The 26,394-nt window shown below is 40.2% G+C and overlaps 1 protein-coding gene across 3 annotated transcripts in view; it reads right to left on the bottom strand.

Annotated features, from left to right (window-relative positions):
* Positions 1 to 26,394, bottom strand: part of ctnna1 (catenin (cadherin-associated protein), alpha 1) — a 160,504-nt gene that overhangs the window by 17,689 nt on the left and 116,421 nt on the right. For 2 of the 3 annotated variants that reach the window (XM_043703889.1, XM_043703890.1), the window contains exons 9-16: positions 19,317 to 19,469; positions 19,043 to 19,135; positions 18,656 to 18,812; positions 14,734 to 14,934; positions 9,987 to 10,138; positions 6,363 to 6,473; positions 4,200 to 4,381; positions 2,432 to 2,537 (exon numbers count right to left, since the gene is read on the bottom strand). In XM_043703889.1, coding sequence (XP_043559824.1) covers positions 2,432 to 2,537; positions 4,200 to 4,381; positions 6,363 to 6,473; positions 9,987 to 10,138; positions 14,734 to 14,934; positions 18,656 to 18,812; positions 19,043 to 19,135; positions 19,317 to 19,469 — 1,155 coding nt within the window. Of the gene's footprint in view, positions 1 to 2,431; positions 2,538 to 4,199; positions 4,382 to 6,362; positions 6,474 to 9,986; positions 10,139 to 14,733; positions 14,935 to 18,655; positions 18,813 to 19,042; positions 19,136 to 19,316; positions 19,470 to 19,584; positions 19,681 to 26,394 lie in introns of those variants that run through there. The other variant, XM_043703891.1, reaches the window with a different exon arrangement.

Raw genomic sequence — 26,394 nt, 5'->3', positions numbered from 1 at the left:
GTCTCGGCTTCTACAAGATTCCCCTACCAATCTACTCAGCCTCTCCTCATAAGCCAAATCCCTCAACTCCAGAATCAACCTAGTGAACCTCCTCTGCACCCCCTCCAGTGTCAGTACATCCTTTCTCAAGTAAGGAGACCAAATCTGCACACAGTACTCCAGGTGTGGTCTCACCAGCACCTTGTACAGCTGTAACATTACTCTCTGCTTTTAAACTCAACCCCTTTAGTAATAAAGGGCAAAACGCCATTTGCCTTCCTAATTACTTGTTGTACCTGCAGCCCAACCTTGAGATTCATGCACAAGGACACCCAGGTCCCTCTGCAAATCAGCATTCTGCAACTTTTTACCATACAAGTAATAATTTACTTTACTGTTACTCCTAGCAAAATGTATGACTTTACTAGCATTGTATTCAATCTGCCAGACCTTTGCCCACTCATTCAATGTACCTCTGTTCCTCTGCAAAGTTTCACAGTCCTCTGCACACTTTGGTCTGCCACTCATTTTCGTGTCATCGGCAAATTTTGACAGCATACACGTGGTCCCCGATTCCAAATCATCTGTATAAATTGAAAATAATTGTGGTCCCAACACCAATCCCTGAGGCGCACCACTAGTCACTGATTGCCAGCCAGAATAGCACTCACTTATCTCCACTCTTTGCTTCCTGTCAACCAATCCTCTACCCATTCTACCCCTAATACCATGCATCCTTATTTTATGCAGCAGCCTCACGTGCGGCACCTTGTCAAAGGCCTTTTGGAAATCTAGGTGCTACATCCACTGGGTCCCCGTGGTTCACCATGCTTGAAATCTCTTCATAGAATTCCAAAAGATTCGTGAAGCACCGGCCCTTTATGAATTTATGCTGTGCCTGTACAATGGGACAATTTCTTTCAAATTGCTCTACTATTTCTTTCTTGATAATAGACTCACACATCTTCTCCACTACAGAGGTTAAGCTCACAGGTCTACAATTCCCCATCTTTTGTCTACTTCCCTTTTTAAACAGTGGTATCACATTTGCTATTTTCCAATCTGCTGTGACTGCCCCAAAGTTGAGATTATTTTGGAAAATTACCACCGTGTGGGCGGCACGGTGGCGCAATGGTTAGCACTGCTGCCTCACAGCGTCAGAGACCCAGGTTCAAATCCTGCCTCAGGCAACTGACTGTGTGGAGTTTGCACATTCTCCCTGTGTCTGCGTGGGTTTCCTCCGGGTGCTCCGGTTTCCTCCCACAATCCAAAGATGTGCAGGTCAGGTGAATTGGCCATGCTAAATTGCCCGTAGTGTTAGGTAAGGGGTAAATGTAGGGGTATGGGTGGGTTGCGCTTCGGCGGGTTGGTGTGGACTTGTTGGGCCGAAGGGCCTGTTTCCACACTGTAATGTAATCTAATCTAAAAACCAGTACAACTGCTATTTCTTCCACCATCTCTTTTAGTACCCTGGGATGCGTTCCATCAGGGCCAGGCGACTTAACTATCCTTAGCTTACCCAACACTAACTCTTCGGTTTGTTTCCAGGTCCTCACCCACCATCATCTCTGTCACTTACTGGCACGTTATTAGTATCCTCCATTGTGAAGAACCATGCAAAGTACCTGTTCAATGTCTCAGCCATTTCAGCATATCCCATAACTAACTGCCCCTTCTCATCCTCTAAAGGACCAACATTTCCTTTAGCCATTCTTCGTTTTATATACTTATAAAAACTTTTGCTGTCTTATTATTCTGTGCTAGTTTTTCCTCACACTCTATCTTACTTTTCTTTATTGCTGGTTTTGTGGCTTTCTGTTGACCTTTAAAGTTTCCTCAATCTTTTAGATTCCTGCTGTTTTTGGCCACTTTGTACATCATCTCTTTCACTTTGATAGCCTGCCTTATTGCCTGAGACACCAATGGAAGATTACCCCTCTTACAGTCCTTCCTTCTCATCGGAATATACTTTTGCTGAGCACTTTGAAAAATGTCTTTGAAGGTCCTCCACTGTTCGTCGATTGTTGCACCATAAAGCCAGGTTCTCCCTCATTCTATCATAGTCCCCCTTATTCAAGCATAGGACCCTGTTATTGGATTTCATCTTCATACTATCCAGTTGTATTTTGAATTCAACCATACTGTGATCACTCCTTCCGAGAGGATCCTTGAATAAGAGGTCATTAATTTTTCCGGTCTCATTACATAGGACCAGATCTAGGATAGCTTGCTCCCTCATCAGTTCCATTACGTATGAGCTTGACAGTCAATTTTTTTTCTCCCACGCAGACAAGGGAAGAACGTACAAACTCCACATAGATACACCCGCCCGAGTATGGAACCGAACCCAGGTCCTTAGTGCTGTCATGAAGCAGTGCTAACCATCAAGCCACCATGCCGCCCCGTTCCTTTAATCAACACTGCTCAACACTAGCATTTTGCACCGACTCACATGATCAGCGATAGTACGTCCAAGTTTATCCATTCTTGATCCAGCTTCAGCAATTTTTTTGGCTGCACTGATTACATCAGACGTATTCTTCAGTGGGCCTTTTCCTCTGCAAAAAAGCAGTATCTTAGAGTCAAAATGCTATGAAACACAAGCGGTCCTTTGGCTAGCACAGCACGGGGACTCTCGAAGTGTAACTCAATTAGTCCCACTACCCTGCACACATTTTTCTTTTCAAGTAATTTAGAGTAGGCAGTGGGTAGTAGCAATGTCATTAGAGTAGTAACCCCAGGCTAATATTCTTAAATCCACCCGGACAGGTGCTGAAATTTGAATTCAATAAAAATATGCAATAAAAAGTGAGCCATGTAACCACGGCCGATTGTTATAACAATCGATTTGATTTGATCACGCCCTTTAGGGATGAAAATCGGTCATTATTTGGTCTGGCCTACACCTGACTCCAAAACCAGAGCAATGTGGGTGACTCTTAACTTCACTGAGACAATGAGCAACAGGCAATTAATGTTGGCGTAGTCAAATATCCACATTTCATGAATGTATTTTAATGTATTTACACTATAGGAACGAGGAATTGTAACCGGTACAGAACTTAGGACTGGAGGCTGTATAATTGGTACATGAAAAAGGCCAAGTGTTTTTTTTAATTTGCCTTTACATTTTCACTTTTATTAGCATTAGTTTGCGATGCAATTGAAAAGCCACAACTGAATCTGTCTCTATCACACTCTGATGTAGTACGATCCAGATGTTGCACAGAATATTTACCTCCGGTCAATTTTGGGTCTTTTGCCAAACACTTTAAATGTGTCCTCTGGTTCTTGAGATATCAAAATATGACAGTACTTTGATCTATTCAGCCCAGGTGCCAATTGAGAATATATTTCTAATAAAGCTATTGAGATTTTGATAAAATTATCGAGTCACACTCGAAATGAAATTTTCTTTCTCAAGTACTGACCCTGCCTCAGACTCAATGAGCAAGCAAACAATAAATTTCCATCATTACACTGATGAGTGTTTTACATCAATACCAGAGGATGTAAAGGCAGAGTTATTTAGGGGGATATTAAGATAACTATACAGACTATTCAACTATACCAAATACGTGTTATCCATGGGGGATGGGGCAAAGACCTTCTGTGAATAACACACAAAAGTGCAGCTAGTACTATAAAGGAATACCCTATCTACCAGCAAGTGTTACATGAAAACTTGGGAGAAAGTGAGATCTAAGGCCAATCTCACTAGAAGGTGGTTCTGTGGGTAGCAAATCCATGCATAAAGAGAAATGAATGCATGTCACAATAAAATTGTAAGGGATCAATATGACAATTATAACTCAGTTAATTGGAAACCAGAGATCATTTTTCTCAATTCAAATACAGGTTTTGATAAGGATTTGAACTCCTTCAGGCATTAGGAAATACTGAATTTCATCAAATTAGTTTTCTTTCCCCGTAAAGGAACTAAGGACGATACAAACTTTCTAAACATTTTTAGCTTCTCCCCAAAATTAAGAGTGTCACTGGTGATCACTTTGGATGCTGTTTTGAAAGTGGCAGGAACAGTTAGAATCTGTTGCAAATTAGAAAACAAAAATGAACACAGCCACTTGCAGGATACCATATTTTAGAATTAATGCAATTTATACATTAAAATTCTTGTGTTTGAGTATAGGGTTAACTGTTAAACCACAACTATTATCAAATACACTGAGCACAAGAGCTGTAAAAATTGATCTACATACCTGGTGAAATCTGTCATTTCCATCATAATCATACACATCTGCTTGGCTAGGACAATTATATCATTTCCACTGTCATCCCATTTTGAAACTTCAGCATCCAGTTTGATCTTCTCCTCCTCAAAACTGGCTACCTGCTCAGCAATCTTTGCCTTTTGTTCCTGTGGAAGCTGCGCCATAATGGCCTGAAAGCACAAGGACAACTTAATGGATGAGAGAAAAAAAACTTAAGAAATGAACTAAAACACAATAAGTTATGCAAAAACTGCCACACTATTTTTCAAAAAAAAAGCTTTGAAAATGATTTCGTGAGAACAATGAAAAGCAACCTGCTTATTGAAGGTTGGCAAGAGCTTACAAGGAATACATTTAGTCTAATTCCAATGGAAGAGGACGGACATTTCTATTTAAAATAAAATAGTAACTTATTTTAGGTGATTTTTTGGAAGGAATTTAACCTAAGACACACAATGCAATAGGGATGGTTTCTCGTGGAGGATGGAATTCAGACAATGTTAAGGTGGTTTAGGCTAGCTTTTAAATTTCATAGCTAATCCAAATTTGTTCAGAGACATTGCATGAAAATACCCATATCTCCATCATAATGACCTGTTTTTGAGCAGACAATTCAATAAAATTTGAATTAACACTGGATAATAACACTAGTGAATTTATGCACGTCTACAACTTACTCATGAGCTAGCTAGTACTTTTTCTATGAATATGGTCAGTACTTTTTCATAAAACTGTTGTTTCAGCTAGTTTTATTTCACTGAATAATGTTTCTTTCTCAAGTCTCATTGGCAAAGGTCACCTTATAATGGCATTTTATGCCAACAATGTTTAGACAATAACTTTTTTTACATGTACCAATTTAATTTATCATGCAATAGTTGAAACACCTGTTGTTTCTCATCTTCAGTGATTCCACAAAAAAAATCTGATTTCAGAAACTGCATAATCAGAGCTTAAATCATTAAACTAATATCCTGGATTTCATATTTGTGACAGAGTAATGCAACTTAAAAAAATTCATCTGCATAATCTACTCAGCTGCCAAGACTGACTTCTTTTCTACATTGCACACTCATCAATTTAATACTATGAATACTTTTACACATTTCTATGGGTTATAACATAAACTGCCAGAATAGTAATGCTTCCTTTCATTCACTATTAATCAACTGATATCAAGCTATACACATTAAAGATTCAAAACCTGCAGATGACAGTGTGATCATGTGTATGCATAAGCTTCTGTATACCACTGCACACACATGTACCATACTTGCATATGCAACTTTTTTTTTGCTGGCTCTTACCATTTTCAACATTGGGTAAATTCCATGCCAACTTCTGTGAAAGGTCTATGCCAACACTGAAATGGTTAAGGTTTTATTTATTTAGGCCAGTGCTGTCTTCTACATGATAGCTTCAGCATAAACAAATCAAATTTTCAAAACTATTTTTCAGAATCACTTTTCAAAACAGATCTTTATTACAACAAACTATTCCCCACTGTTTACGTCAAAGTTCCATTTATGCTTCACCATTCTTCCCTTATTTGGATAAAATTTATGGATTACAGGTTCAGAAACAAGACACTTATGACGTTTTCATTCCCCATACCCTTGAAAACAGCAATTTTCCAATCAGAGTAGTTAATGCCAAAAATCAGAGCAGCTGTGCACCGTGGTCTTCTCCATTGGGAACTGTACTAAAACTGCCCAAACCATTCTTCGGATCCTAGCAGCTGTCACTGACATTCCATCTGCTCTGGCTGCATTTAAACCAAATTCCCAGTAGATAAAGGAGGACAGTATTCTACATCCTATTTCCCATAACACTTTGATACCACACAAAAAGACATAAAAAGCTTTCAATCTTTTTGCTACACTAAAGGAATTACTATTCCAGCCAGACATAGGAGTAGTACGCTACATCATTCTTTGGATTGCATATTCTTGCTTCAGTTGTCTATAACAGTCATCATACAATTTATAGTTGAGAAATTTTAGCCTGATTAGTAACTTTGTACAGCTGCCAGTTATTCTCCATGTATACAATGTACACTTTCATCAGCTGACTCAAAGCTGAAAGGACAAATACAAGGTAATTTCTGTTACACAGTTAACATATTTATTTTAAACACAGACTATTTCTTACCCTTGCACTCTGTCCATTTATAAGTTGATCTTCCTGTGTCTGGACACTAGTTCTACTTTGCACATCAAAGTCTTCAGTTTCAAAGTCAGAGTCATCCAATTCTTCAGGAGTCTAGTGGAAGAAATAAGTAATTCTATTAATATGGAAAATGGGGGAGCACAGGAAATCATGTTGGACTATACTGAACGCTAAAATTTATTATATATTTAATTTAGTACATGGAGTTTTCAACAGAATTTGCACCTAAGCAATTTAAAAATATCTGCAGTAGCATTAGTTTACATTAGCATCACAGCCATGGATATTTTCAATGTTAAAGAGTGTCAATAGCTACTATTCACAGCGACAGAGCAACATTCTACAAACTGTGCAATTTGTAGAAATCCTCCAATTTCTTACAATTTGTACATAACAGGTAAACAAATGAGGATTGCCTCAGGTTTCTGTGGCTAGACTCAAACTACCTTTCATGTACAAATGAAAAAGCTAACTTGCCAAAAAAAAAGGAAATTCCTGTAATGTAAAATCCAGGCTTTTCACCAAAATTCCACATGATGAATCTAAAGATAAACACCACGAAAATAGCCTAAATATTTTAAAAGGTGAATTTCTAGACCACCAAAACAACATCTGACTGAAGATGGAAAAAATAAATCAGAGCTGTGTGTCATAAATTCAAAACACACTACATTCTAAAGTCATACTTGTTGAAGTTACACATTTGCAAGTTGCTCCACATCAAAATCCAGGCCTGGAATTTAGGTTTGTTGCGATTCTCTCTCTTCAATGTAATCCCTAAGATGGCGTAGCCAGTATAGAAGACTACAGAGTTTTCTGCACAAATCGTTAACACTGCAAAACAGGTTTCCCCAATCTTCGGGACCATGAGAAACAGGATGCTAAAGACAAGCCTTGTACACACATTTGGTCACCGCTCCAGTGCGAACACTTCACCATTAGAGGTTCCCTTCAAGCAGGCTCCAAAAACAGACTAGAACTTCTGGATACAACACTCAAATTCAGTTTACTTGAAAAGCTTGAACCATTTTTAAATAGTATTAAGGAATTCACCACCATTGCTAACCTAACCAGACAACTTCACAAAACGTTTAGTCACTGTAAATAGTTAAAATCCAATTGCACAGATGAACTACAACTTACTCATGACCTAGCTAGTTTTTTTTCTATTGATATAGTCAGTTTTTTTCATAAAACTGTTGTTTCAGCTAGTTTTATTTCATCGAATAATGTTTCTTTCTCAAGACTCATTGGCAAAGGTCACCTTATAATGGCATTTTATGCCAACAATGTTTAGGCAATAATTTTTTTTTAAAACACATTTTTCGTGAGATGCATCAATTTCACAACTGATCAAACTTTATCAAGTTAGCACATTTAAATCAATGAGAAAATATTTTTAAAACAAATTTTTGCAAATTAAAAGTTACATTTTAAAATATTTTTCAGTTGCTTTAGAAGTCTTGAAAGAAAAGCACTTCCAAACAGGAGCTGTGTATGCTGGAGTTGATTGTGCCCAAGGTGAATAGTAATTTTAGTTTTGTTTTGCAAAATGCTTCTCTTAACTTGTAATTAATAGCATGCTTTGCATTTTAAACACCAATTCGTGCACGTAGTTACATCTGTGAAATTTGAAAAATGTAATGAATGCTTGGCTAATTGTGATGTTATACGGTTTCTCTGGGGAAAGGGGTAATTTTTTAGCAAAGAACAGAAAATATATTAGTTTCATGGATAAATTAATTGCTACAATGAACAGAGTTACACACTTCAGCTATTTTAATTTGAATTTCCACCAAACACTTCACCTCTGTGGTGATAATCACTCAGAGCAACATTTCACATGCCTAACATTTCTATTTGCTGCAGTTAAATACCATAAAGCTTGCTTCAAAACACTCAAAAGCCTTGAGTGACCACACTGCTGATGAGCATTAAAACCTCAAACTCCTCCAGGGCAAAACATCCTTTACTGAGTTCAGACACCAGTTAATGCACAATTGGGAAAGAATTTCACGTATAAAAGCACTCAATAATGCGAAAATATTTTAATTCAAGATGACTGCAAGTTCATACCCAAAAAAAAAAGACTGAAAACATAATTATGGTAAACTCCCTTAGTTTTTAGTAATGGACCAGGAATGGAAAAATGTTAAGAACACATCCAGTACATACTACAGAATCATAATAACAGCAGTGAGGCACATCTGGCCCATAATCACAACAGAGGATTGCAAACCTTTGAAAAGTTCAGCAAGCTTACAGATGATTAGTTGAGACTTACAAGACCAGAAATGGAAAATGGTTGAAAAAGGTGTTGCTGGAAAAGCGCAGGTGGTCAGGCAGCAACCAAGGAGCAGGAGAATCGACGCTTCGGGCATAAGCCCTTCTTCAAGAATGAGGAGGGTATGCCAAGCAGGCTAAGATAAAAGGTAGGGAGGAGGGGGGGCATTGGGAATGCAATAGGTGGAAGGAGATTAAGGTGAGGGTGATAGGCCGGAGAGGTCGGGAAGAAGATTGCAGGTCTAGAAGGTGCTGCTGAGTCCGAGGGTTGGGACGGAGATAAAAGGTGGGGGGGGGGGCGGAGGGGAAATGAGGAAGCTGGAGAAATCTGCATTCATCCCTTGTGGTTGGTGGGTTCCTAGGCGGAAGATGAGGCGCTCTTCCTCCAGGCGTCGTGTTGCCATGGTCTGGTGATGGAGGCGGTCAAGGACCTGCATGTCCTTGGCAGAGTGGGAGGGGGGGTTAGTGTTCAGCCACAGGGCGGATGGGTTGGTTGGTGCGGGTGTCCCAGGTGTTCTCTGAAACGTTCCGCAAGTAGGCCTCCTCTACATTGGGGAGACAGGCCGCCTACTTGCGGAACATTTCGGAGAACACCTCTGGGATACCTGCACCGACCAACCCAACCGCCCTGTGGCTGAACACTAACCCCCCCTCCCACTCTGCCAAGGACATGCAGGTCCTTGGCCTCCTCCATCACCAGACCATGGCAACACGACACCTGGAGGAACAGCGCCTCATCTTCCGCCTAGGAACCCACCAACCACAAGGGATGAATGCAGATTTCTCCAGCTTCCTCAATTCCCCTTGCCCCACCTTATCTCAGTCCCAACCCTCAGACTCAGCACCACCTTCTTGACCTGCAATCTTCTTCCCGACCTCTCCGCCCCCACCCCCTCTCCGGCCTATCACCCTCACCTTAACCTCCTTCCACCTATCGCATGCCCAATGCCCCTCCTCCAAGATCCTCCTCCCTACCTTTTATCTTAGCCTGCTTGGCACACCCTCCTCATTCCTGAAGGTCGTATGCCTGAAATGTCGATTCTCCTGCCCTTTGGATGCTGCCTGACCTGCTGTGCTTTTCCAGCAACACATTTTTCAGCTTTGATCTCCAGCATCTGCAGTCCTCACTTTCTCCCAGGGATGGAATATGTACACTTTCTAGTCTGCAATCAAGTGATCTCAGCTGCTGCAATAGCGGAGCACAAGAAATGACTCCAGTTCAAATCCTTAACCTTCGGCCTGGAGTTTTTGTAGGTTAGTCACAAAAAAACTAAAAAAAGTAAATTTAGCAGAAAAAACACCCAAGAACATAAATATACCTACTCTAATCATCAAGACAGCTTTCCTAATGTCTCGAATGCCATCATACACCAGTCGTGAAGCATCAATGAACTCATTTTCATCCAACTGTTGAGCAGGATTGGCACTTAGTGCTTCCACAGCCGCTTCCACCTGTTCAGTGAATCTTGGCATAACTTGATCAGAAGAATGAATGAGTTACATCAACACACAAATGAATTATATGTGCATTTTTTTTTTCAAACACATGACATTCTACATCCAATTATTGAACTTCAAGATATTGCTTGTTACCATTTACTTCCATGACGCAAATCCATGTCCTTTGTTCAGAAGAATTCTTAGATAGGGGATGGGAACCTAAATTGTAGTTAGAGTATAAGGAGGTTGAGGGTTGGGAGGCCCAAAATATGGTTTCAAGGTTGCAAGAGGCTTGCACTGGCAAGCAAAATGTCAGTTTGAAGTGCATGCACTTCAACGCCAGGAGCATCCAGAATAAGGTGGGTGAACTTGGAGATGGGTTGGTACCTGGAATTGCGATGTTGTGGCCATTTCAGAGACATGGGTAGAGCAAGGACAGGAATGGTTGTTGCAGGTTCAGGGATTTAGATGTTTTAGTAACAATAGAGAAGATGGTAGAAGAGGTGGGGGGTATGACATCGTTAGTTAAAGGACAGTATTACGGCTGCAGAAAGGATGTTTGGGGTCTCGTCAATTGAGGTAGTGTGGGCTGAGATTAGAAACAGGAAACGAGAGGTCACTTTCTATAGGCCTCCAAATAGTTCCAGAGATATAGAGGAAGGGATAGCAAAGATGATTCTAGATAGGAACGAGAGTGGCAGTGTAGTTGTTATAGGGGACTTGAACTGTCTAAATATTGACTGCAAATATTATAGTTCAAGTAATTTAGACGGGTCATTTTGTGCAGGAGGGTTTTCCGACACAGTATGTGGACAGGCCAACAAACAGTAAGGCCACATTAGATTTGGTACTGGGGAATAAACCCAGCCATGTGTTAGATTTGGAGGTAAGTGAGCACTTTGGTGGTAGTGACCACAATTCAGTTACGAGAAAGTGAGGACTGCAGATGCTGGAGATCAGAGATGGAAAGGGACAGGTATACACTAGAGGGCAAGAACTACAGCTGGGGGAAAGAAAATTATGATACGAGCAGACAAGATTTAGGTTGCATAGAATGGGAATGGAAACCGCAGGGCATGAGCACAATAGAAATGTGGCGTTTATGCAAGGAACAGCTACTGTGAGTCCTTGATAAATATGCACCTGTCAGACAGGGAGGACATTTTCCAGCACATGTGTGATGATTTACGAAGGAAGTTGAATCTCTTGTCAAGAGGAAGAAGGAATATTATGTTAGGATGAGATGTGAAGGCTCAGTTAGGGCGAATGAGTGTTACAAGACAGCCAGGAAAGACCTAAACAGAGAGCTAAGTTGAGCAAGGAGGGGGCAAGAGAAGTTGTTGGCGGATAGGATCAAGGAAAACCCTAAAGCTTTCCACAGGTATAGAAGGGATAAAAGAATGGACTAGAGTAAGATTATGGCCAATTAAGGACAATAGCGGAAAGTTGTGCATGGAATCAGGAGATAGGGGAAGCACTAAATGAATATTTTTTGTCAGCATTCACACTGGAAAATGACAATGTTGTCGAGGAGAATACTGAGAAACAGGCTACTAGACTAGATGGGATTGAAGTTTACCAGGAGTTAGAAATTCTGGAGTGAGAGAAAATAGATAAATCACCTGGGCTGGATAAAATCCTAGGATTCTGAGAAGCCAGGGAGGAGACTGCTGAGACTTTGGTTTTGATCTTTCTGTCATCATCGACTACAGGAATAGTACCAGAAGACTGGAGGGTAGCAAATGTTGTCCCTTTGTTCAAGGGGAGTAAGGATGACCCTGGTAGTTACAGACCAGTAAGCCTTATTTCGGTTGTGGGTAAAATGCTGGAAAAGATTATAAGAGATAGACCTTATCATCATCTTGACAGGTATAAGTTGGTTAGGGATAGTCAACACGGTTTCAAGGAGAGTAGGTCGTGCCTCATAAACCTTACTCAGTTCTTTGGGGTGTCCAAACAGGTGGATGAGGGTAAAGCAGTCGATGTGGTGCATATGGATTTCAGTAAGGTATTTGATAAGGTTCCCCACAGTAAGCTACAGCAAAAAACACAGGATTGAGGGTGATTTAGTGGTTTGGATCAAAATTGGCTAGCTGAAAGACGACAGAGGGTGGTAGTTGATGGGAAATGTTCATCCTGGAGTTCAGTTACTCGTGGTGTACCACAAAGATCTCTTTTGGGGTCACTGCTGCTTGTCATTTTTATAAACGACCTGGATAAGGGCATAGAAAGATGGGTTAGTAAATTTGCGGATGACACCAAGGTCAGTACAGTTGTGAATAGTGCCAAAGGATGTTGTAGGTTGCAGAGGGACATAGATAAGCTGCAGGGCTGGGCTGAGAGGTGGCAAATTTAATGCAGAAAAGTATGAGGTGATTCACTTTGGGAGGAGTAATAGGAATGTACAGTACTAGGCGAATGGTAAGGTTCTTGGTAGTACAGATGAGCAAAGAGAACTCTGTATCCATGTACATAAATCCCTGAACATTGTCGAGGTGGATAGGGCTATTAAGGCGGCATATGGCGTGTTAGCTTTTATTAGCAGAGGGATTAAATTTCGAAACCATGAAGTAATGCTGCAGCTGTACAAAACTCTGGTACGGCCACACTTGGGAGTATTCAGTGCAGTTCTGGTCACTGCATTATAGGAAGGATGTGGAAGCTTTGCAAACGATTCAAAGGAGATTTGCTAGGATGTTGCCTGGAATAGAGGGAAGGGTTACGAGGAAAAGTGGAGGGACTTGAGACTGTTTTCGTTAGAGAGGAGGTGGTTGAGAGGTGACTTAACTGAGACATAAAAGTTAATCAGAAGGTTAGATTGGGTGGACACAGTGAGAGCCTTTTTCCTCAGATGGTGATGGCTAGTACGAAGGCGCATAGCTTCAAATTGAGGAGTAATAGATATCGGACAGATGTCAGAGGTAGTTTCTTTACTCATAGCAGGGGCGTGGAACGCACTGCCTGCAACAGTTGTAGACTCGCCATCTTTACTGGCATTTAAATAGTCATTGGATAGGCACATGGACGAGAATAGAATATTGTAGGTTAGATGGGCTTCAGATTGCCCTGTAAAACCAGGGCAACATTGAGGGCCAAAGGGCCTGTACTGCACTGTAATGTTCTATATTCTATGTTAGTGTCATTGCTGGAGAGTAAGCTAGCTCCATTAATTAGTTAGTCTTAATTAAATTTTTACACCTTATAAAATCGTTTAAAAATTGCTGCAATTCTAAGAATGTTAACAATAGTCACAAAGGAAACAAATTAATTGTTATTTGGACCAACAGCCATTTGAAACAGTATAAGTTTACTATAATACATTTACTGAGTAAATCCTTCCTCATAATTCCAGAAAATAGCCAGGCACTGTAGGGAGATGACTTTTCATATGGTGCTTTACACTTTCTCATATGCAGCCTCGTTAGCTTCCTTCTAGCAGTTCCTTTACTTACAGTAAATATCTTCCATGCTAAATAATTGCTGTGACTCACAGACAAGCATTGCTAAAAGCAGACATATCAGTCTGCAAAGCAGTACTATAACAACATGTGAACAGACATACTACAAATTCAGAGCAAGAGTAAGCCAGTCAGCTCACAGCACACTGCCATTCAATAAGATATGGCTGCTCTGACTACTACTCCACATTCCCACACAAAACACAATTATCTTTCACTCTTCCATTTACTGAATTGTAGCCTTATCTGTTAATTCACTCAGGTTTACATTTTCTACCTTTTCTGATCATGGTCTATGTATATCAATACCTAATGCACACAGTAGTGTTTGAACTAGGCTGCAAAGTTAAGGGCTCATGTCTTCTGCAATAAGTGTCAACAACATACTTCTCATTAAAATGTCACGCAACAGTTCCAACATTTCTCATGAACCTCAAATGCATAGAAATTATACAATTAGATTAGATTATTTCGATTAGATTCCCTACAGTGTGGAAACAGGTCCTTCAGCCCAACAAATCCACACCGACACACTGAAGAGTAACCCACCAGACCCATTTCCCTCTGACTAATGCACTTAGACTTCTTTGCGTATTTATTTTATATATTTACATATATCAGCCTGGTTATCTGTACGAAACACAATGGAATTTGTTTGCTGTGATCAAAAGGAGGCTTGAGTGGAGTATTGTTATGCAAAATGGGACCCTTGGATGATTTAAACTGGGACTTTACATTAAGCAGTGTATTTGCAGCTGCACACTTAAACTCATCTCTTAATTTTCCATACTACACTTACCCCATTCACCCATTCATCTAACAGTTCTATTAAGCAACAGATAACTTGTTCCAAGTTGTTTAAGATAAAGGGATATGCAGGTTAAGTGAATTAGCCATGGTAAGCACGGATTACAGGGACAAAGGAAGGAAGAAGAAAGAAGTCAGAGGAATACACATTAGTAAGTGGGACTGTGTCTGGTGGGATGCTCTGTGGAGGGAAGCAAGAGCTTGTAACTAGAAAGAAAACTGATGCAATATAATACATACTATCAATTTAAACGACATGGGAATAGTCGACTAAATGCATGACATGGCGTGTGGACATCCTACCAAATTAGGTTACATTTGCAGCATGTAGAATGAGAGAGACTTGCAACATGGTGAGTTATTACCTGTATCAGACAGCAACTTGGTTGCTTCCAGAACTTTTTCAGTGTACACCCCAGGTTCATAATTGTCCATCTCTGAAGTGACAACATGGACAACTCTTGCAGCACGTCCTCTGATTGCACCAGCGGTACGGTCGAGTCCATCTACATCCTTTTCCTGGAGTGCTATAACACATTTATTTACATCTTCGAGGATGTGATTTTCTGTTAAACAAAACAAAAGTATGTTTAATATAAAATAGGCTTATTTAACTCTCTGCAAACTAAACCTAATGTTTGATAAAGTTCATCAATTAGATTGCATGAGAGAGCAAAATGAAACAAGCTGTCTGCTGACATGAGCTCAACATTACAGTATTGTTAGATGCAGCATTTACATTCATTCATGTCATCTCACCCTCAACAATAGAAGGAAAATACTGGCAGATGTTGGAGATCTGAAATAAGGATATGAGAAATTCAGTACATCTGACAGCATCTTCAGAATAATATCAGATGCAATGTTAGCTCTGTTTTTCTCTCTGGCACTCTGTTTTTACTTCTGAAGTAATTTTCATGCCTTGATAGCCTTAGCGAATTACTAAAATGCAAATATATTCAGCGATAATTGTTGCGTTTCTTAAACTACTTAAAAAGACAGGATTCACAATGTTATAACCTCTGACTTTAATCTTGAAATCCAAAAATAAATAAGTGCAAGAAACTCTTATGGAGTCACAATCTTACTCATCCACATCATTGTCTTGACTCCAGTGTATGACAGCCTAACCAGGCAAAAGAGAATAGGAAAATATGTTCTGATCACATAACAACACATGATTTCTACAGAAAGTTTCAATACGGCATGTTCTCGTCAGAATCATTGATGCCAATGAAGGAAAAACAGACCCTGCTTAACAGCAGCTGTTAAGCCACATATAGTTTGAAACACCAACCAGAGCACATTGTGGGGTCATGGTGGTGATACGTAGAGAAGAGAGAGAGGTGGATGTAAGGTGGGTAGAGGTCAAAAAAGACCAGTGGGCTGGCTGTAAGAACTACAAAGGAAGGAAGAAGAAAGAAGTCAGAGGAATACACATTAGTAAGTGTAAAGAGGACTATGTGCCAATGAAATCAATCTTTATGCTCCCAACCGGAAACCATGAAAGAACTGGGAAAACCATTGCTGACTGAAGACCAGGTGCATGCCGTTCAAATCATACCATTAAATACTATTAAGGCTATTAAAGTTGCCACCAGGCAATACTGGATTAAGTTAGAGATGAAAACTAACTACACGGACATGGTGTGGCCTACGATGTATCCAGCTACAAAGTGAAGCAGAACAAAACAGCAGACAAAAACACATCCCTCCCTGATGTGATCAGTGCATTTTATGCTCAGTTCCAACAGGAGGTTATCATGGAACGACATCACCTGCCCCGACAGCCTCAGATACATCGGTTCCCTTGGTCACCGCTGCAGACATCAGATTGGCTTTCTTGAGTGAATCCAAGTAAAGCACTGGCCGAGATACAGTCCCCAAACATGCCCTCAGATCCTGTGCCCTCAGATCAGCTCATGGAAATATTAGCTTGCATCTTCAACCTCTCCTTGTTACAATTTGCAGTCACCACTTGCTTCAAGACCATCATCACCCCGGTACAAAAAGGAAATACATGCAAGTGTCTCAATTACTTCTGTCCAAATGCTCTGACCTCCATAATTATGATGTGCTTCAAGAGGTTAGTCATGGATATATCAACACTCGCCTCCCAGTCTGCCTTGATTCCCCAGTAATTTACCTACCAGTGCAACAGGTCCATGGCAGATGCCATCTCCCTAGCCCTACACTTATTCCTAGAACAGCTGGATAACAAGGATACCTATGTCAGGCTTCTAATTTTTGACTAAAGTTCAACAATAACTAATCTTCAAAATTCCGAGACCTAGATCGTTGCTCCGTCCTTGACTTCCTGACCAACAAACTGCAATCCGTGAGGATAGGCAACAGCAATTCCTCCACAGCGATCCTCAACACACACAAGTTTATTTTCTCAGTCCCTTGCTGCACTTAGAGTACACCCAATGACTGTGTGGTCAAATTTCATCTGAACTCCATCTACATGTTCATTGATGACACCATCTTTGTAGGTCAGATATCAACCAATGATGAGACAGAATACAGGAAAGAGATAGAATGCTTGTATCATGGTATAAAGATAACAATCTCTTCCTCAATGTCAGCAAAACTAAAGAGCTGATCACTGATTTCAGGAAGGCAAGAGGGCATGCCCTCCTTCCTTTCTGGAGATGGTCGACAGTATCAAGTTCCCAGGAGTGATGATCGCCAACAATCTGTCCTGTCCATCAACGTTGATGTGACGATCAAGATGACAGCGTCTCTTCTTCCTCAGGAGGCGAAGGAAATTCAGCACGTCCATAAGGACTCTTACCAACTTTTACAGATGCACCATAGAAAGTATTCTATCTGGAAGCATCACGGCTTGGTATGACAACTGTTCCGCCCAGGGCCATAACAAACTACAGGAGTTGGGAATACAGCCCAGTCCAAGTTAACCTTCCATCCATTGTTCTGCCATTCTCACATTCCGATCACTTATTCTGAATAACATCTTTTCTTCCCCCAGTACTCCAACCCAATCCCAACACCCCCCCCCCCCCTTCAACTACTGCATAAATGCTTCACTTCAACCCTGGTGGAGTCAACTTGTTTTCTATCCATGGATGCCGCCTGACCCACTGTGATCTAAAGCATTTTGTGTTTTCAGTTCAGATTCCAGCATCTGCAGTAATTTGCTCCATCTACACTTCTCCCTGCCTTGGGAAGGCAGCCAACATTAAAGACCCCTCCCCCATCCCAATTATAATCTCTTCCAACTTGTGCTATCGGGCAGAAGGTCCAAAAGCTTAAACACATGTACCAACAAGAACACTTTCTCTCCACTATTATTAGACTTCTGAATGGACCTCAAATTCCAAATCAAATGTTGATCTTGCTTTTTGTACACCTTCTTTGCAGCCAAAACATTGTATTCCGCGCTCTGTTTAATCACCCTATGATCTTTGTTTGGTATTGTCTGTCTGTACTGCACACTAAACAAAACTTTTCATTGTACCTCGGTACACATGACAATAATAAATCAAATCAAACATGGAAAGGTTTGGGGTGCAAGAGGAATGAGGTGTTAATGAGAATGCGAATAACCATGGGTGGGTAACACATTTTTGGTCGGGTATTTCCGATCTGATCTATGATTAGGGACATAAGGATACGACTGTAAGTGAGGTAGGTAAGGGGATCAAGGCGGCATAAATGGTTAGATCTCGGGCCTTGCAATAGAACAGGTTTGAGCTTCTTTCAGCTTGTATGGATGGGAGACACTGCAGCATGGATTAGCAGAATGCTGCTGCAAGGCATTTAAACCATTCAGTATTTAAAATATGCTAACAATACAGTGACACTTGTGTTACTCCCTTCAAGTATAATGGCACTATTAACAAAATATGAGATAATACAGATTGATGATGTTATACATGTGGTTCAAAATTAACTTGCAATGACATTCAATTAAGCAATGACAGCATCTACAAAAGGTAGATTGTTATCTTTTAGGTCACACCATTTGTTATCTTTTAGGTCACACCATAGGAAAGATATCAAACTCTCACACACCAGGTAGTGAACAGTAATGATTTCACCATATTTGGAATTAAAGTACAGAAACCAGAATAGTGACAAGCACCCATTAGTTTGAGTAGAACTTTAAGCATTAACTCATGGTTTCATATTAAACTTTGTGCATCCACTTTAAGTGCATTTTTTAAAAATTCAGTTCGTAAATAATTGTTAATTCTCATTTTATTTACAATCAGGTGGCATATGATGTTCCATAACTGGAATGTTTCATTAAACAAAATATACCTGAAACACACAGGAAGTCATCAATAGAAGTAATGTCATCCACAGCATCTGTCAGCACACGCACTTGTTTCTCCCATAATTCTTTAAAGAGATCCATGTTATCCTGAGCCACTTTACTCTGAGGTTTAGCAGCCAGGGCCAATGCAGCGTTTATGACCTAAAAAGAACACACTGGTAACTAAATGTTACTAACGTTATGTTCTGGAGTAACAGGGCTCAAAACTTAGAAAAAGATGAAAACATAAAACTTGCAGCCTCTCAAGAGTATCAATACATCCTGACAGAAGTATCAAACATTAAAAAAAAAAGTGACTTTGCCTTTTGAATCGACAAAACACATCAAAACCTAGAAAATAGCTTCTGCTGAAATTTTAGATGATGTCAAACCTGTGGGCAAAGGCCTTCCAGCTGAGTGGCTGCCATGCGAACTAGTTTCACACCATCTTCATTATTGGAAATAGAGCAAGCAAGATTGGCAACCTGCAAAAATAGAAGTAAATATAAATTTATAATATATCAATTTTGTTGAATAATCAGGCTACTAAATAGATTACTATCTGTGGTCAAGAATGCATACAATAAGCTCGAAGTAATGAAAAGATATTTGCTGTTAACAGAGATTGACATGGGTGATTCAGAAATTTTGAAACTCTGTACTTACTTCAACCAATTTGCTGGCATGGTCACGAAAAACTTGGGCATACTCTTTCACTTCTTTTTCATTGCCATTCTTGGCTGCCTCAATCAAAACCAGAAGGGGAACATTGGTCTCCAAGAAAGAATCTGATACATGGTCCATGACAGCTTTCCTCAGCTGGTTAAAAAGTAACAGAAATCAAAGCTCGAGAATGAACAGTAAAAATATTGCAATGTTTGCTCTCAGTAACCAATTTTAGTCCAAAGTAACAGCTAAGTTGCACAATACTTACATTAGTTCAATACTTCAAATTCATTTATTCATAAGCATTATGTTTTATACTTTTCAATCTTTTCAACATAATTGATTAAAAAGTTCTCTCTTTCCCAGAGCAAGGTACTGCAGAGAACTTGTTAGCAAACGTACTGCATGCTAAAATAAACTTCTGATATCAGCTTCCTAAACTGGCAATATTTTATTGCTCAAGAGCCTTTTAGACTAATTTTAGAAAGATGTTCACTATGATCATTGACAGCCAGCAAAATTTCCACATTAGTTTTGGCTAGGATTTCATCCACTGAGGCTCGCCTTTATTCTAACCACAGTACCTCTATTATGCATCATAAGTGACTGAGAATTCAATGACTTCCTGCCACATTTAACGAAAAACAAAAAGCAAAGTCACTATACTGATGGACTTCCCACAGTGCACACAAGCAACAGTCAAAAGGAATTGTCGTACCCAATTGTGCTTTTCTGGAAAATTTAGGGAGATCATCTATATCAGTCTTTGTGAAGAAATACATTGTGTATTTCTGATAAATAGCAGCAATCATACATCCATAACTGCAAGTTAAATACGTTTACACATCAACCTCGATTATCCAAACAATACGAGCAGGGAGCATATTGCTCGGATAACTGATCTGATGGCAGCAGGGAGTGGCCCAAGCAACGGGACCTAGAGATCTTGTTCAGATAACTGAGTTTGTACTGTATATAGTTAAAAATAGAAACAACATAATGTGAATATTTAAAGCATTAGAAATAAAGGCAGTGAACTAGAAGATATACATTACAAGAGTAAATTACTGCAGATGCTGAAATCAGGCAGCTTTAATGAAGAGTCATCCAGACTCAAAACGTTGGCTTGCTGTCTCTCCATGGATGCTGTCTGACCCACTGCGATATCCAGCAATTGTTACTTTCAGAAGATATACATGAAAGAAACTAAAAATCTAAACAGTTTTAATTCCCACATTTTCAGAAAGGATAGATCACAGCTTCTAGGATTATAGGCTAGTTTTCCAGGTTTTAAGGTGGTACATACTTTGGAACAATGCCCAAGCACCAGTACTTTTCCACTCTTAAGGGGGATTGCAAGCAGATTTGACAAGCCATATCCACTTCAGACCATGCTTTTTAGGAATTCTGGACAGATGCCACCAACACCGTCAACCTCCCAAATTTGGTGATGACCACTGCGTTCACCCCTGATGGTGAAAGCAACTGAAATGATAGCATTTGGCTGTGTTTAAAAACAGTTTTTTTAACTATTTATTTTCCTGGTGCTGAATGTTGCCTTTGGAGATAGTCAGGAGGTTATCTCGAGTGGCATTGAGCGCAAGCAATATCTCACTTTTGGGGCCAGCATTGTATACATACTGTATTATATACATGTGCAATACTTCTGGCAGTTTGTATTTTTAGGAATCTAGCAGTCACAGTGGTTTGGGTGAAATTTATTTGCTGAATCATATTCTTGGCAGTTCTCATTAAGGTAGCTCATTAAACCTGTAGTTGTTATTGGCACCTCTATTCTAGAAATACAATGTTTACTTTTTCTTGCAAGTGGTGGTGTCCTCAAAAGGTCTTACAGGAAATAATTAGTGGCTGTCCTTCGCTGTTATTGGTTAGGAATCAGAGGTCTGATGAATATTCCTTTCTCTATGCCAGTACAAAGATATCTGGTTCTTTGGCATTGTAGATTAATTGGATAGCAGAAGCCAATGAGAAGTAATCCAGTTGCTGGTAGTCCCATATGTAGTAGCAGCTGCTGAAATCACAAATGCAGATGGTGGGTGTTATTTGGTAGGATGATGATTGGCCAGGTTTCCTTGGCAGCTTGTAAAAGAGCTACATGTCTAGTCCTATTTTGATGAAGAATGAAAAGTTCTGATGTGATCACTTTAGCTTCAGTATTCAGGTCAGTCCAAATGAATCTAAACACCATGATACATGGCATTTCACAAATGTCAAATCCATGGACCAGCATGAGTTGGGTTAAGGTGAAGAGATTAACATTCTTGCCCTCCCAAGAACCAATCAAATGTGTTCCAAGTTCCTTTGGTAGGAGCCCAAACCTTGCTCTAAACAATCAACAACATTCAGTTGATGCATAATGTGGTCTGGACCAGTTACCTTATTTGTTTTGTTATGCCTCATTGGGATAGCATGCTGGAAATCAAACCCCGCTATTCACAAAATCATCACCGATAAAAAAAAATTAAGAACATGCAGATTTCCCTAATACAGTCAACATTCAGATTTAGGTTGACACAAAGCACTAAGTTTCCGTAATACAAGCGTTACTCAGAGTCAAAGAGATGAACAGCAGGGAAACAGAACCTTTGGACAAACTTGTCAATGCCGACTGGATAGCCTAAATTACTCTAGTCTGATTTGCCTACATTTGGGCTAGATCCCTCTGGACCTTTCCTATTCATATAGTTATCCAGGTGCCTTTTAAGTGTTGTAATTGTACAAGTCTCCACCACTTCCTTGACAGCTGACTTCAAATGCACGCACCACCCTCTGTGTGAAGTAGTTACCCCTTAGGTCCCTTTTAGATCCTTCTCTCACCTTAAACCAATGCCCTTTAGTTTTGGACTCCCCTACCCTGGGGAAAAGACCTTGGCAATTTATGGTATCTTTGCCCCTCGTGATTTTATAAACCTCTAATGTCACCCCTCAGCCTCCGATGCTCCAAGGAAAACAGCCCCAGTCTATTCAGCCTCCTCTTACAGATCAAATCCTCCAACCTTAGCAACTTCATTGTAAATCTTTTCTGAATCCTTTCATGTTTCATGACATCCGTCCTATAGCAGAGACCAGAATTAAATGCAGTATTCCAATAGTGGCCTAACCAATGTCCTGTACAGTTGCAACATGACTTCCCAACTCCTGTATTCAATGCACTGCCCAATAAAGGCAAACATATCAACAGCCTTCTCCTACCCTACCTATCTTGGAAATTCCAATTTCAAGGAACGACGAACCTGCATTCCAAGGTCTCTGTTCAGCAACACTCCCCAGGGCCTTGTGTATATGTCCTGCCCTAATTTCACCTTTCCAAAATGCAGCACCTCACATTTATCTAAAATGAACTCCATTTGCCACTCCACAGCCCACTGGGCCATTTGATTAAGGTCCTATTCTACTGAGGTAACCTTCTTCACTGTCCACTACACCTCCAATTTTGGCGTTATTTGCAAACTTACTAACCATACCTCCTATATTCACATCCAAATCATTTTATACAAATGACAAAAAGCAGTGGATCCAGGAACAATCCTTGTGGCACACTGCTGGCCACAGTCTTCCAGTCTGAAAAGCAACCCACCATCACCCTCTGCCTTCTACCTTCAAGTCGGCTCTGTAACCGAATTGCTCTGATCTAACCTTGCTAACCTGTATACAGGAGGAAACTAGTTGAATGCCTTACTGAAGTCCATATAGATTATGTCCACTCCTCTACCTTCATTGATGGACACCTCAGTCGCCTGCCCTGTCTTATTTCCCAAGAGTAGGTCAGGTTTTGCACTGTCAGTCTATCCACATACTGAATCAGAAAATTTTCTTGCACACACACAATTCCTCTTCATCTAAACTCTTAACACTGCTATGTTTGGAAAGTTAAAATCCCTTACCATAACCACCCTACTACTCTTACAGATAAATCTTCTTACAAATTTGTTTCTCAAAATTTCCCACTGACTATTAGGGGTTTCTATAATATAAACGCAATAAGGTGTTCATCACTTCATTTCTCCGGTCCATCCAGATAACTTCCCTGGATGTATTCCCAGGAATATCCTCAGTACAGCCATAACACTATCCCTTGTCAAAAACCCCACTCCCCTCCTCTCTTGTCCCCCCCTTTCGATGAGGAGCATTTTGGAAGACACATTCTATGTGAACTTTGAGAGACTAAGTTTTAATTTATTGTTCTTATTACCTGGATTTATAGAAGTGGAACTTGTGATATTGAAACAGCATACCAACAGAATCTTATTTTATTCAGGAATAGGTAGTTAGAGAGGAATTGTTCAGTTTGTTAGTGTTCTGTGTTAATCACTGTTGGAGTGACATAAATAAATGGTTACTTGTGAATTAAAATGTAGGTGAAAGAATTCAATTTCAAAGGCCTTAACACTATGGCAATCCCAGTCGATGTTTGGAAAGGTAAAATCTGCTGGCAGTACCACCCTATTATTCTTACAGATAATGGAGATCTCCCTACAAATTTGTATCTCAACTTCCCACTGACGAATGGGGTAGTGGTGGTGTCTCTACAGGATAACCCCAACAAGGTGTTCATCCCTTTTTTTTTAAAAAACTTCAATTCCACCTAAATAACCTCCCTGGACATACATTTCTCCTAGAATTCAAGGAAATCAGATCTGACAGTGAAAATACTTCAAAAAATGAACTCTTACAGCCGCATTTTTTCCCATCCTCCATCTGGGATTATTCAGTGGACAACATTACTAATTAAAACTAACTCCCTGATAAGTGCCTCCTTGGACACATACATACTGACACAAACAAACTAGAAAAAGAAACATGGGTGCAGTGGGCAGAGGGAAAGACTGGGAATGTAGTTCAGTGGTTGCTTTTCACAAGGTTTGTTGAGATGATTCTTATGCCAACAGAATGCTGCTTCTCTACTTTTCTTCTCTGGGTGTTTACATCTGTTTGCAGGACTTATTGGGTTACTAGTTCACATACATGAAGGCCTCTGAATTACTAAAAGTCACAGCTTACAGCCTTTAAGTAAAAAATAAACTAGTTTACTTCAGGCTTAAGATGGTTTCAACAGCAGAGAACAGCGACGGTTTCTAAGTTTGCATAGATTTGATGGATTCTCTCCATCTTCTTCACAGCCCCAAGCTGTTCAGCTACCAGGGAACCAATAACATGCTGGCAAGCAGAATGCCTTTGTCATAGATAATTGGTCACTAGTCCACAGAACAATCTACTGCTGACTAAATCTCCATTTGTACAGAGCCTTGGGCTCCAGCTCATCTGCAAGACACGTCCTTTTGTTTGAACGAGCAGCCGCGTAAACAGTATCATGTTACTTGCTTTCAAAACTGCAATAATGTTTCGGCAATCCTTAGTTTTTAAAACAGTTTTTCTTACCTCATTTTAGAATACAATAAAAATACAGAATGTACAAGATTGTCCTTACAACTCGAGTTCTGAAAGGTACTTAAAATCCAAATTTGATCCTCTCATACTTTTTAAGATTGGAAAGACATAATTTGGTGGCAAGTTATTAAACTTGTCCCCTTTTTGCCCTCCTGATTTCCCTCTTAAATATACTCCTATTTCCTTTATACTCTAAGGATTCGCTCGATCTATCCTGTCTATACCTTACATATGCTTCCTTCTTTTTCTTAACCAAACCCTCAATTTCTTCAGTTAAAAATTACACAACACCAGGTTATAGTCCAAAAGGTTTAATTGTGTTGCGTGATTTTTAACTTTGCACACCCCAGTCCAACACTGGCATCTCGAAATCAATTTCTTTAGTCATCTAGCATTCCCTATACCTACCAGTCTTTCCTTTCACCCTAACAGGAATATACTTTCTCTGGATTCTTGTTACCTCATTTCTGAAGGCTTCAGATTTTCCAGCCGCTCTTTTACCTGCCCCAGTCAGTTTTTGAAAGTTCTTGCCTAATACTGTCAAAATTGGCCTTTCTCCAATTTAGAACTGGTCTATCCTTTTCCATAATTATTTTAAATCTAATAGAATTATGGTCGCTGGCCCTAAAGTGCTCCCCCACTGACACCTCAGTCACCTGCCCTGCCTTATTTCCCACATAAAAGTGGATAAATCGCCAGGGCCTGATCAGGTGTACCCTAGAACTCTGTGGGAAGCTAGAGGAGTGATTGCTGGGCCTCTTGCTGAGATATTTGTATCATCGATAGTCACAAGTGAGGTGCTGGAAGACTGGAGGATGGCTAACTTGATGCCACTGTTTAAGGAGGGTAGTAAGGACAAGCCAGGGAACTATAGATCAGTGAGCTTGACGTCGGTAGTGGGCAAGTTGCTGGAGGGAATTCTGAGGGATGGGATGCACATGTATTTGGAAAGGCAAGGACTGATTCGGGATAGTCAACATAGTTTTGTGTGTGGGAAATCATGCCTCACAAATTTAATTGAGTTTTTTGAGGAAGTAACAAAGAGGATTGATGAGAGTGGTAAATGTGGTCTATATGGACTTCAGTAAGGCATTCGACAAGGTTCCCCATGGGAGACTAGTTAGCAAGGTTAGATCACCCGGAATACAGGGAGAACTAGCCATTTGGATACAGAACTGGTTCAAAAGGTAGAAGACAGAGGGTGGTGGTGGAGGGTTGTTTTTCAGACTGGAGGACTGTGACCGGTGGACTGCCACAAGAATCGGTGCTGGGTCCTCTACTTTTTGTCATTGACATAAATGATTTGGATGCGAGCATAAGAGGTACAATTAGTAAGTTTGCAGATGACACCAAAATTGGAGGTGTAGTAGACAGCGAAGAGGGTTAGCTCAGATTACAAAAGGATCTGGACCAGATGGGCCAATGGCTGAAAAGTGAGTTTAATTCAGATAAATGTGAGGTGCTGCATTTTGGGAAAGCAAATCTTAGCAGGACTTATACACTTTATGGTAAGGTCCTCAGGAGTGTTGCTGAACAAAGAGACCTTGGAGTGCACTTTCATAGCTCCTTGAAAGTGGAGTCGCAGGTAGATAGGTTAGTGAAGGCGGCGTTTGGTATGCTTTCCTTTATTGTTCAGAGTATTGAGTTCAGGAGTTGGGAGGTCATGTTG

The sequence above is a fragment of the Chiloscyllium plagiosum genome, chromosome 14, assembly GCF_004010195.1.
Source record: "Chiloscyllium plagiosum isolate BGI_BamShark_2017 chromosome 14, ASM401019v2, whole genome shotgun sequence".
NCBI classification, from domain to species: Eukaryota; Metazoa; Chordata; class Chondrichthyes; order Orectolobiformes; family Hemiscylliidae; genus Chiloscyllium; species Chiloscyllium plagiosum.
The sequence above is the reverse complement of the archived record's forward strand: the minus strand, read 5'-3'. Positions and strand labels throughout refer to the sequence as shown.